We start from the raw sequence: 12,886 nt of genomic DNA on the forward strand, positions 1-12,886 counted from the left end.
ATTCTCATTTCCAAAGGAAAATGTAGAGCATGTGCACGTGACATCACAGGATGTTGAAGTGACTGAGGTTCGTACAGAAGATTGAAGCAAGGCGTCTGGACTTGTAGAGTTTTGGCTGCTCATCCAAGCAGCTTCATCAGTTCTGTGATGAGATCTGATGAAGCTGCTCCATCATAGCCGGTGGCGAATTATGACCTGGATGACTGAGAATCTTCATCAATAAGTCGCTGAGGTCAAAAAGCTTGTTGAGGAAAAAAATCAGTGTTTTCCCCGAAATCACATCGTCAAACACATCTGAAAAACTGAAGAGCTGTTGCGTGACTCAACAGATTCAACAGTAAACAGTAGGGATGTCCCGATCCGATCACGTGATCGGAAATCAGGCCCGATTACGTGATTTCAGACTCGATCGGAATCGGACATTACCTCCCGATCAGGACTCGGATATATATTTATTAGGACTCTCAAAGTTGACGCCTTCTGTGCAGGGTGGCTCTGTGTCCTGTAGTGTAGGGGTATGACAGTCGCTTTTGGCACCAGAGGTCCTGGTTCGAGATTTCGATGAGCCGCTGCGTGTGTGAAATCTCCTAGCATGGCGGTCTGGACACACACACACGTTTTGCTAGGACCGGATCGGGACTCGGTATCAGCAGATACTCAAAATTAAATGACTCAGACTCGAGGGCAAAGAAACCTGATCGGGACATCCCTCGTAAACGGTGTACAAACAGATAAAAGCAGATAATCGTCTGTTTTCACAGCTCACACCTTCACAGTGGGGTCTATGGGGCTGGACTCACTTGTGAGAGGTGCTCTTTGACACCACATGATCTCTCAGCTCTGTTTGGTTGCTGCATGCTGGGAGTGAATCTGTGCTGCTGGAAATCCTGATGCTCATCAGTCCCACAGTGTTGAGGTGTCTACATACTTTTGACCACATGGTGTGTTTTTACTCTCTTATCACTGAACCTAAGTGTTCCTGGATAGTGTTCGCCTCCTGGCTGCTTCTGCCCCGAATTACTTCTTTATCTTCACGACTGCTTATCAGAAACAAAACTCAAGCCACAGAGCAGCACTCGAAAATGTCACATTTCAAAAAGCCGGCTGACAAACAGTGTTTGATTAAAAAAAAAAAAAGATGAACTGTTTGTTTTGTCTTCCTGCAGGAGTGGGTGTACACACACGGGCAGCAGATCCGTCAGCAGCAGCACTGCCTGTCACTGTCCACCACCTTCCCCGCTTCACAGGTCCTCCTGCTGCCCTGCAACATGGCGGACGGCAAGCAGGTCTGCACGCACACACACACACACACACACACACACACACACACAGATCAGGCAGACAGGTGGTGTGTAGCTGCAGGCGAGCCACTCCTGTACATCTTATGGCTAATAAATTCATCTAAATGTTCATTAATCTAAAGCTAAATTTGTCTAAAGTTGATTGTTTCACACACACACTGCAGGGGGCAGATGCCCGACACTTTTTTGTACAAGCAGAAACACTCCTAACAGACACACACACTCACACTTGTCATCACCTGACCGCTGGGCACCTTGACGGCGTCCCAGAAGCCCCTGCAGCTGAGAACAACCTGACAACCAATAAATCACCTGAGAGAGAGGGAGAGAGAGAGGAGGGGTGAGAGAGTCAGGGAGGCACAGGTGGAGAGGTGAAGCAAGACAGACGAAAAAGGAGAGGGAGGGGGCGAGCAGCAGATTAGCTCATTACACCTCAGCAACTGCTCCGAGCGCACAGACGAACATGTTGGCATTCATCTAAATTCTTCCAGCCTGAAACTGAAACTGTACTGAACATGTGACCAGACATGGAAACTGACAGCACAACAGTGAGGGCCTCACTTATTACAGTGACCTGGGAGTCATCATCAGTGTGAAGATGAAGAGGCCAGAGACCAAGAGGGACAGAAACACAACGCAGAGCAAAGATGGGAGGTGAAACCGGAAAAAGAAAGGATGAAGGAAGAGAGGAAGGAAGGATACAAGGAAGGAAGGAAGGCACACAGAATAACAAGGACAAGACAGATGGAAGGTTAGAAGGAGGGTGGACATGAACTGTCAAAGAGGGAAATAACAGGAGAGAAGGAAGGAATAAAAAAGTGAAGAGAAGAGGCGAAAAGAGCTGAGGTTAGTAAAACAGAGAGCCGTACATAACCAGCACACACTCAGACAGACAGGTGGTATACAGCCGGAGGAGACTCAGCTCAGCCTGTTATATATATCAGACTGAAATTAAACCGCTCACTCACACTCACACACACACACACAGACACTGGTGTGTGTGTGTGTTTGTGTGTTTTCACAAAGCCACTGAGGCGCATCTCTGTCATGTAACAGAAACTAGTAAACCTTTGTACCAACACACACACACACACACGCACACTCTTACATGTCACATTTAAGTGTGTGTGTGTGTGTGTCTGCTTCTGTGTGTGTGTCAGAAGAGAGAAGCAGAGCGATGATAGCTAATTAGAGCCCAGAGCTGACTGGTAGAGAGACGGAGAGAGAGAGAGAGAGAGAGAGAGAGAGAGAGAGGGGGGACGAGAGACACCGAGACAGACAGAAAAACACAGAGAGAGAGAGAGAGAGAGGGGGGACCCCACTGAACAGACCACAGCAGAGTGGAAGTGGAGGTGAAAACAGACTCTTCAACACGAGGCAGACGTGTGTGTGAATGAGCCGCTGTCATTTTCACAGAACGAGTTCAGAGAACCTCCGTCTGTCCTGAAGACGTCTGCAGTGTTTACAGCACGGCACCAGGTCATGTGTCTGCATGTGACACACACTTCCATCAGACACACACACACCTCTGTTCACACACACACACACACCTTCATTAAATATGTCACCAGCACTTTGATTCACATGTATTATTATTACAGTCACTACTAGACATGTGGGAACATACACTTCCTGTCACATGTCTTCCATGAAATGGCCTTCAAGTCAAAAACACTTCCACTCCTTACACCTGCTGCACTTTGACTCACACCCCTCACACACACACACAGGTCCACATGCCTCAGCCTCATCCTGTCCACTCACATAAAGCTTCTGCCAGCATGACAGTTAAGTCTTTCAAGATGGCGGCTGTGACAGATATGGCGATGTGTCAGTTGGCCCAGGAACACATAACACCGGCTGAACTCTGCTCACATCACAGCGGGTGGTGTGAACGGACAGGAGGGTCAACAAACATGGCGGCACGGAGCGCGTCGGAGCAAACAGACTGCGGCGCCTCTGAGGTTCCTGTGTGTCACTCTGTGGACCAGGGAGCCTGGATTCAAGCCGAGACAACGGCAGGAAATTTTCATTCTGCCAAAAGTCTCAGAGGGGACGGAGAGTTCATCCGCCTGACCCGAGCCTGACCCCCAAAGCATGCTGGGAAAAGCTCCATGTCCGCTCTGAAGGAAAGTTTTTTTAATAAATGTACAGTACTGAGGAGAGAGAGTGATGCGAGGAGGAGGAGGAGGAGGAGGAGGACCGGTGCAAACGACAGGATGTCAGCAGCGCTGCAGCAGCCAGTGACGAGCTGAATACTAATTGATTTACTTTTAATTATCCCTCCTTCTTTTTTCCAATTAAAACACTCTGCAGCCCGTCGCTGCTCTGTGAGGGGGTGTCATCTCCACAACGCCGCCGCAGACCCACAATGCAATGCTACAGAACAAAGGCTGTGTGTGTGTGCGTGTGTGTGTGTGTGTGTGTGTGTCATTAGGCCTTACAAGATCCAGATACATGACAGCGATACACTTCACGGGCTCAGCAAATACAATATGGCTGCTGCAGCCTCAAAAGAAACAAACACACAAACACGCTGAAATCCCAAATTACAGACACACAAAGACACAGATACAGATATCACACAGATTACACACACACACACACACACACTGTTTCTGTTTTGCTCTTCTTTGCATCACTTTTTCTCCCTTTATCCGTCAATCTCCCTCCCTCTCTCTCTCTCTGATGACGGGTTTCAGACCCACTAGCAGATAAAAGCCTCTTTTCATGTCTGATCATATCTGCAGCTTTGTTTCCCAGCTATGAATAATGCACACACACACACACACACACACTCAGAAAGCTTCTGTTTGGTCAAACGCTGCAGGATCGTAACAAATAGTCAGGAGAGAGCTCCATCTAGTGGTGACACCATGTATACACACCCTCAGTGTATAAATGACAGAAGTGACACATCTAAGCTGAGTGCTGGAGGGGGGTCCTTCTCCTGGATAAGCCTGGATGACCCTTCTCTTGTTAGACCAAGACCAGATCCATGACATGATCGGCACCATTTGTGAGGTGAATCCTACCAGAGCTAAGATATCAACTGGTGCTGAACCGGTTCGATCGTGGGTCCTCTGGTGTTCATCATCCACCTCCTCCCCTCTGAAGTGAGATCTGGCCTGGAACGCCTCCTACACCCGCTTCAAGGATCCTAAAGCTAGTAGTAGTTGTTTTAAATTTCCTCCTTCTACCTGAGTTCATAAATGTCTGAATCTTCCCCTCTTGCTGTGCACCCTCTGAACTACTTGAGGAACCGCTGAGCTGTGACATCAGCAACACAACCGCAGAGTGTGACAGAACAGGTCCAGGTCCCTGCATTCACAGCATCCTCTGATGGGACCTGACCTCGGGCCGTTATGAGCATCATGAGGCCCCAGTGTTGGTTAAAAAATAATCGAAATGATATTTGTGTGTTTCCTCTGCAGCGGTGGCAGAAGTCTGGGACTCACCTGGAGCACCTGGTCTCACGGTTCTGTCTGGACTCGGAGATGGCTCTGGACGGGATGGACTCTTCCCGGATGCTGGTCATCAGTCCCTGCGAACTGAGCGCGTACACACAGAGATGGGAAGTCCCCTTCTCCTGACCCGGTGACCTTTAAACCTCAAAACCTGTCCTCTCACGTCCCCCCACCCCCATCCTCGGCCTCAACGCAGACCCGAGCCGACGCGGCGCTGCTCGGACAGACTGCACATGCATGAGCAATCATTTCATGGTGCTGCGTGGAGGAGCTGGCTCTTCATCTGATGATGATGATGATGATGATGATGATGATGATGATGATGATGAATGATTCTTTACGAGCTGCACTGAGGCTCATTAACATGTGTGATTGACAGTCAAACCAAGTGCACCTTAAAACCCCCAAAACAAACATCAGAGAGTTGTGTCTTTACCAATGAATGAAACCAAGCACAACTGCCTGTTTCCACTGCAGGAGATTCATTCTGAACGCACAACAAGCAGCACACAATCCTCACACAATCAGCACAGATCTGGACACCAGGCACAATCACAGACACACACACAGTCTGAGGTTTTAACCAAAGGAACTACAGGAACCCTGAGTGTTTTCCTAACCTGGAAGGTGCAGGCGGCCCCAAAGCTGCCGGTTAGTTCCTGCTGTGGAAAACTGTTTTTCCATCACTGTTAAGCCCCGCCCACTAAGAGGTACAGTACCTACTTGTAGTTTGTACGTTTTTCTCCCCCTTAAACCCAGTGGAAACACCCAGCCCATTAGTTCCTGCAGATGAATGGCAGTTCCTGCAATGGAAAAGAAACTATTTAGCACGGAGCCCAGTCCACACCGCTTGTAGGAGTTCCTGCACGTTCCAGCAGTGAATATACAGCCTCCGTTAAATCGGCCTGTTCCTGCAGTGCAAAAACATTTTTACCAATCCGATTAGTTGTGTTGATACTTCAGCCCCGCTGCTCAGCTTTCAGGCCTGTTCAGAAATATCCACCCTCAACACTCAAGCCTCAACACTTCTGTGGTTTATAATAGATTCAATATGAAGCGGTCACATGACGTCTTTTCCCGCCACTGAGGCACTTCCTCTGAGGTGTCAGTCCGTCATTCGTGTAGAAAACATGCGGCCTGCTTCATAATGACACACTGAGAACCTGTGAGACAGAAAAGGGCTACAGGTGTACGTACTGATGACATCAGCATGAATGCAGCACACGCCATCGCATCCGCACCTCCGGTGGATCAGCAGATTTCTGATGCCTCAACAAAGCAGCTGCGACGTGCTGATCGCCCGCTGCGACGTGCTGCTCAGCATGTGAGACTTTTTTCTACACAAACTTGTCGCGTGTGTGTGTGTGTGTGTGTCCAGAATCTGAGGGGACGGTTAAAAATAACCGGCCTTTTGTTGGTCACATACCGGAGGGCGGTATTTTTGTCACTGGTGAACTGTGACCTTGCGGTCATGTGACGGCCTTCTTCGGTTTTTCATTTCAAACTTCCAAAAGGGTCGAAACAACAACTGATGTTAGAACTGACCAACAACCTCTGTACGTGTTTCTTCAGCTGCATCGTTTTGATATCCTGTTTGACTCCTGAATAAAGGTTTTATAATGGCTGCTTCTATTTCATTGAAGAGACTGTGCTCCAACACACACACACACACAACTAGACACAACTACACAATAGAGGCTAACGCTCATCCACTCAGACAGTATTTTGTTAGCTTTAGCTTAGCCACATGTGCAGCTCTGGTATTGGTTACTTCATGATGTAACTCAAGGAATGTGTTAGCAGTCAAGCTAACTAACATTAGCTCATGTTACACAGTGGATCCATCACATATAAATAGTTTACTGACATGGATCTCATTTAGTGTCACAAAAAAAGCCTTTAAAATGTTAAATGTTATTATTATGTGTGTTTCTTTTACTGCACACCACCGTTCCCACTGCTGTCCGAGTGTTTTGTTGCTGTTGTTGTCCTTTAATCAGGATTTAGAATCAGGTTTGAGGCGGAGAGCTCAATAAAACAGATCAATTATTCTCATTATGACCATAAAAATACTAATGACCGGTTTCTTCCATTTATATATATATTTTAAAATGTGCTCAGCTGAGATTTATTAGGATTAAAATTAGTTGTTTTTGTTGTTGCTGTTTTTATGCAAATAGTCATCAACACACACACACACAGAGAGAGAGAGAGCGAGGGGTGATGTAGGAGACAGTGTGTACCGAGTCCCTTCTCCTCTCCGACCCCCCGGACTCCTGCAACCTCACAGCGGATGTTCACCCATGAGTCCGCCGCTGACTGTCCGCGTCTCTACCGGCACCGTGTGTCAGAGCAGCAGCTGACGTTTCGTCCTTTTCACGCCGCTCTTTTCACCTCGCTTTCGAGAGAAGGCTCGATTTTACGTAAGTACAATGACCTCTTCGTTTCGCCCGACGTTCTTTCTGAACACCTTCAGCTCAACGTACACAAAACGCAGCTGTGTTGAGTTTGTGTCACGGTTTCAGGTTTATCGATCATCGCTGCGAATAAATCGTGATAATTCGGGACACACTCGATTAAAAAAGAAAGTGTATGTAATGATTGTGAGGTACGTTTCCAGCCGGACTACTTTTCTGACCGGACCGAGCGGCCTGTAGTCCGTTCCGGGGTTCGCATCATGTGATTCGATGGTGGCATAGGAAGGAGAAAGACTACAAGTGCCCATGTGATGCATTTGAATGTCATCGGAATTTTCTAAACTACATTGAATACTCATAGTAAAATGAATAAAGACACGTTAAATGACACAATAGTTAACAAAATAGATCCACCTGCTGAAACCGAGGTTAAATAAGGATCGTGTGACACTTTGTCCGGTTCGGAACATTGATAAACGAAGTAGTTTTAGGCTGATGTAATTCATTGTAGCCTAATTATAACATGAACTATACGTGTGTAACGTAGCTGTTAGCATGCTGTTAGCATGTCTTTACCCCTGTAATATCCTTCTTAATAATACAAAGTATTACTGCTTTTCATATCCGGCGACTTACGTAGGCTTAAACTGACCAGAGAGACACAAACTCACATTAAAGTACGTGAAGGCAGCACTGCTGTCCGCGCGTATTTTATACGTAGGTGCTACGTCATATTCTGAGGCCTTAGACCGCAGTTTGTTTGGGGTTTTGGTTGAAATGAGACTTCAGTTAAAACTTAGATGATGTTTACTGGAAGTTAGTTAAATGTTTTCTTTTAGTTGAAAACATAAGCAGCGTCTCTTCCCTCCATGGAGAGAAGTAAGTTAAAATCAGCGACTTACTGCGCGTTATAACAAAAAAACTGCTGAGTGTACAAAGCTAAATGCTAAAAACGGCTAACGTCAGTTCACTGAGCGAACCGTGAACGCAGCGCTGACATGTTTCTTACAGGATTTAACACACATATAAAGTGTCATTGACATTCAGTATTTTGTAATTATATATGTTTATATATATATAAACTCCAGGCTGTTCAGTTTAGATGTTTGGTTTCATATGTGGTCATTCAAATAGCAGATACAACTTAAAGTCCTCAGAACCAACGATGCAAGACACACAAAAAGTTTATTGTGGCGCAGAAACTGAGGAGCTACACCCGGAGAATTCTGGTGTTTGTGCTACATGTTGATCTGCTTCCATCTCTCCCTCCAGTCACTCCATGTTCCTTCGCTGGCTGAGCTCTTCCTTCAGCTCCTCCCTCCCCCCTCTCCCCCGGGCCTCCCTCAGGAGTAGCTCTTCCTCCTCTTATCGTCCCAGATTGATGTCTGTTCCTCATCCATGGTGGTCTGTGCAGGGATTTCCACCCTGGCCTCCTCGACTCCGCCCGTCAGCCCGTCACACCTTTGCTTCTCGGACGCCGCTGTCTCTGAACCCTGGTAGCTTTGGCAGTTGGCGCTCGTTCCATGCGTCCGTAGGCCTCATGATGGAGTGTCCTGACAGAGACAAAGAGCCTCCGTACAAACGAAGGAAGAGCTTAGAGGAGAAGGGGAGCAGTGAAGGACACAGAAGAGGAGCAGAAGGAGGCATGGCCAAGGATGGAGGGGCTAGGAGGCAACACCCGGATCCTGGGAAGGATCGTTTGAACCACCGATTCAAAGATGGAAGTCGAGATAAAGACGGAGAGCGGACTAAAGACAGACAGCGGAGTAGAGAGGATCAAAGGAGAGGTGGACATCAGTGGGAAGGACGTAGAGATCCAGGCAGACCTGAGCAGGATCCAGCCCACAGACCCAACCCCTGGTTCAAAGAGAGGTCTGCCGAGGAGCTCAGGGGACCTCAGAGGGACAACAGAGGGCCAGCAGATCAGATAAGACATGAAGGAGGTGTTCCAGGGCCCTGGACGAGGATCACTTCACAGCCTCAGAGCACCACTCGCCCCCCAAACCCGGGTCAGGCAACTGGAGCTCACAGACAGCTTCCTCCGCCTGGAGTCCCACAGCCTGTCAGACGTGAGTTTCATCATTTAATGTTGTGTTTTAAGAAAACATCACAGATTCAGATACAGTCTGATCCTGCACCTGGTCTCGCTTCAGTCCATTCAGGGTCAATGTAAATCTTCCTCCCCTCTCCTCAGCTCTTCAGAGACACTGGGAGGCCTGCTGTACCGAACCCCGGCCACCAGGGGTCAGCACAGTGTTTGACTTTTCAGTGATGTCCTACAACGTCCTGTCCCAGGAGCTGCTGCAGGACAACGCCTACCTGTACCAACACTGTGACCCCGCCATCCTGTCCTGGGACTACCGGCTGCCCCACCTGCTGAAAGAGATCCAGCTGCACAACGCAGACGTGAGGAGTTTGAACAGTGTGTTTAGTTTGAGGAAACCTGTAACTTTCACTCACATAGATGAGAAATGAACAGAAGTGAATGAAAACTCTCTTTGTATAGATCATGTGTCTTCAGGAGGTCCAAGCAGATCACTACCAAAACCAGATGAAACCAGCACTACAGTCACTGGGTACTGATTCTGTTCCTGTGTGTGTGTTTGTATCTTTGTGAGGACCAGTTTGAGTTTTAGACTTAATGTGTGTGTGTGTGTGTGTGTGTGTGTGTGTGTGTGTGTGTGTGTGTGTTAGGTTACCATTGTGAGTATAAGAAGCGGACGGGGAAGAAACCAGACGGTTGTGCTGTCGTCTTCAAAAACTCTCGCTTCTCCCTCGTCTCCTCCAATCCGGTGGAGTTCTTCCGGCCCGGTGACGCCCTCCTTGACCGGGACAACGTGGGATTGGTCCTGCTGCTGCAACCCAAAGACTCAGTCGGCCAATCAGACCCCTCCTCCTTTATCTGCGTCGCCAACACTCACCTTCTCTACAACCCGCGGCGAGGAGACATCAAACTGGCCCAGCTGGCCATCCTGCTGGCTGAGATCAGCCGGCTGTCCAGCCTGCCGGGCGGCTCCACCTGCCCGGTGGTGCTGTGTGGAGACTTCAACTCCACACCGCAGAGTCCGCTCTACAGCTTCCTGACTAAAGGCTGCCTGGACTACAGAGGAATGCAGATCAGCATGGTGAGACACAGACTGACTCCTCGTAGTCCAACGGTCAGACGGGGACGGGGACGGTGACTGTTTTATCTTGTGTGCAGGTGTCGGGTCAGGAGAGTGTCCCTAGGGGTCAGCGGCTCCTCATGTCTCCGATCTGGTCTCCCCGTTTGGGCATCAACCGTCAGTGCCAGTATGACAACAAACCCACAGCGGAGCTGTCTCCCAGCAGCCCCACAGGTGCTCTGACAGACACCCCGCTGCACAAGCACTGAAGCAGTAATCATGTTTTATCAGAGGAAAGGTTCAGCTGATCCTCATCATGTCTGTGTGTCTGTCTGTCAGCTGTTGAAGGAGCGATCTCTAATCTGACTGTGGAGGACGTCGCCGCTGAAGCTGCTGCTGCTGCTTTTAGCAGGTCTGTCCCCCAGCCTCCATTCTCTGAGCAGCAGTTCCAGCACTCTGTAACCCTGTGTGTGTGTCTGTGTGTGTCTGTGTCTGTCTGTGTATCTGTCTGTGTGTGTGTGTTTCTCTGCAGAACACGACTCGAGCACAGCCTGAAGCTGCAGTCGTCTTATCGACACCAGCTGATGCCTGATGGGAGACCTGAGATCACCACCTGTCACTCCCGCACGGCCATGACAGTGGACTACATCCTGTACAGTCCTGGTACTGACACACACACACACTCACACAATCACACACACACACACACACACACTCACAATCACACACACTGACACACACACACACAATCACACACACACAGTCACACACACACACACACTGACACACACACAGTCACACACACTGACACACACACAATCACACACACACACTGACACACACACAATCACACACACACACACACTCACACACTCTGAACACTCTGGATTTTTCTGTTCTCCTCTGAAAGGTTCCACCACACCCTCACTTCCTGGTGGGCGGGGCCTCCAGCTGCTGAGCAGGCTGTCATTGGTCGGCCAGGCAGAGCTGGAGGAAGTCAAGGGGCTGCCCAATCAGCACCACTCATCCGACCACCTGCCTCTCCTCGCCTTCTTCCGCTGTCTGCTCTGACCGGCTCATCATGACGACGGCCGATCAGAGGTCAGGGAGCTCAGGGAGAAAACATGGAGGAGAAACAGGACTCATCCAGTGTTTCTGGAGCATCACTTCAAGTTAAAACCATCAGTTTAATGTTGCCGATGTCTCGTCGTCATGACAGCCGATCACTGGCTGCTCGTCCTGGTCGTCTTCTTCACTAAAGTTTCATTGATTCTTCATTTGACGGACTTAACACACAGCTGACGTCCATGTTTACAGTTTTACAGGTTATTGTTTTCTTTCAGGAAATGAATCTATGGAGGGATTTTCTATCTGATTTTTAAATGAACACCAGAGCTGCTACCAGACCGGGCTCTGGGCTGCTGCAGAAAACCTGAGCTCTAAGGTTTAATAAGGTTTTTAACAAAGATTCTCTTCTCTAACTCTTTATCCACTTTATTCATAAATCAGACTCAAAGAATTCTGATTTTATTCATAATAATGTGAAGTTTAAAGTCAGAGTTTTTGAGAATTCAGAACACCAGAGCTCAGCTTCTGTCTCCGGCCTTCATGCTGCTGCGGTGGAGTCTTACTTGATGAAATAATTTTGTGATAAAGGTGAAACAGGATGTCCTCAGTTCTAAGGGCGGATCTGTTGGACTTAATTTCAAACTTGTACATAAAATAAATAAGGACTGGATGTATTCTTCAGGTTTTTTGAAGAGGCGCCTCAGTTTACAGTTTGTAAATAAAAAGTTTGTATTTTTACGTGTTGGCTGTTTGTGTTCTGCAGCGAGCCGCTCGGCTGGGTCTCAGGCTGCAGATGTCTCCTCATGAGGGGCCGTGTCTCAAACCTCTGCAGCGTCCTCACACAGTCCCACATGTCTGCACTGTTATCACCGCTCAGAGTCCCGCTGTGTGGCTGTAACATTAAAACACTGAACGCTTCATATCTGCCATCTGCTCTGATCAGAGGAACCTGCACTTGGAGGTTTGGCCTGTAGGTGGCAGCAGAGTGTGAACTGCTGGTTGATGTGAGACGCAAAGGTCTTTCTTAACTTTCTTTTGTTAAATCGTGAATATTTTGTTACATTTTTAAGTGTGTGTAGGATTATTATCAATGAAAGGTTCTGAAATATCAGACAAATGCAGACATGAAGGGGTTTAAACTGGCTGCTATGAAGTTCAGCGCGTATTAAGGAAGCTAACAGTGTTAGCAGCAAGCCCCGTATGTTCGCGTGTTTAGCTGCTTCCGCCCTCGCGGGTTCCCAGCTCCGCCCTCTAGTTCCAAATATGGTCATTCTGGCGACCAGGAAGTCGGCGGAACAAACTCCGTTGTTAGCGGTTATAATTTATTATATTTATTTATAGCTCATTAAAGGTTTTATGGTGAAACATTAATAAAGCAAACGCAGCCGGTCATGCTGCATTCTTTAAATAACCATTATATTTATAAGTCAGGTGACGTATTAGGTGACGTACAATATATATTTATTTTCCTGGTCTGTTCCATCCTGGCGGACATCGACAGAACTGTCACGTTCACTGTTTCTCCTGAA

General features: G+C 48.0%; 2 protein-coding genes across 3 annotated transcripts in view; both read left to right on the top strand.

Annotated features, from left to right (window-relative positions):
• The window catches only part of galnt14 (UDP-N-acetyl-alpha-D-galactosamine:polypeptide N-acetylgalactosaminyltransferase 14 (GalNAc-T14)), a 111,270-nt gene extending 106,088 nt beyond the window's left edge, over positions 1-5,182 (top strand). Inside the window, exons 14-15 of the mRNA XM_028397789.1 lie at positions 1,167-1,286; positions 4,736-5,182. Of these exons, the coding sequence (XP_028253590.1) occupies positions 1,167-1,286; positions 4,736-4,894 (279 nt within the window). The 3' untranslated portion in view covers positions 4,895-5,182. The remainder of the gene's footprint in view (positions 1-1,166; positions 1,287-4,735) is intronic.
• A 1,810-nt stretch (positions 5,183-6,992) lies between these two features.
• On the top strand, positions 6,993-12,095 carry angel2 (angel homolog 2 (Drosophila)). 2 transcript variants are annotated; one of them, XM_028398171.1, is made up of 9 exons: positions 6,993-7,191; positions 8,458-9,254; positions 9,380-9,591; positions 9,692-9,761; positions 9,880-10,310; positions 10,388-10,523; positions 10,629-10,701; positions 10,822-10,952; positions 11,200-12,095. In XM_028398171.1, the coding sequence occupies exons 2-9, from the start codon at positions 8,465-8,467 to the stop codon at positions 11,358-11,360; spliced, it is 2,004 nt and encodes a 667-aa protein (XP_028253972.1). In that variant the 5' UTR covers positions 6,993-7,191; positions 8,458-8,464; the 3' UTR covers positions 11,361-12,095. The 2 variants fall into 2 exon arrangements, with proteins under 2 accessions (XP_028253972.1, XP_028253971.1); XM_028398170.1 differs by lacking the exon at positions 6,993-7,191 and adding an exon at positions 7,918-8,064.
• The last annotated feature ends 791 nt before the right edge of the window (positions 12,096-12,886 follow it).

Source organism: Parambassis ranga, chromosome 24 (genome assembly GCF_900634625.1).
Source record: "Parambassis ranga chromosome 24, fParRan2.1, whole genome shotgun sequence".
Classification (NCBI taxonomy): Eukaryota; Metazoa; Chordata; class Actinopteri; family Ambassidae; genus Parambassis; species Parambassis ranga.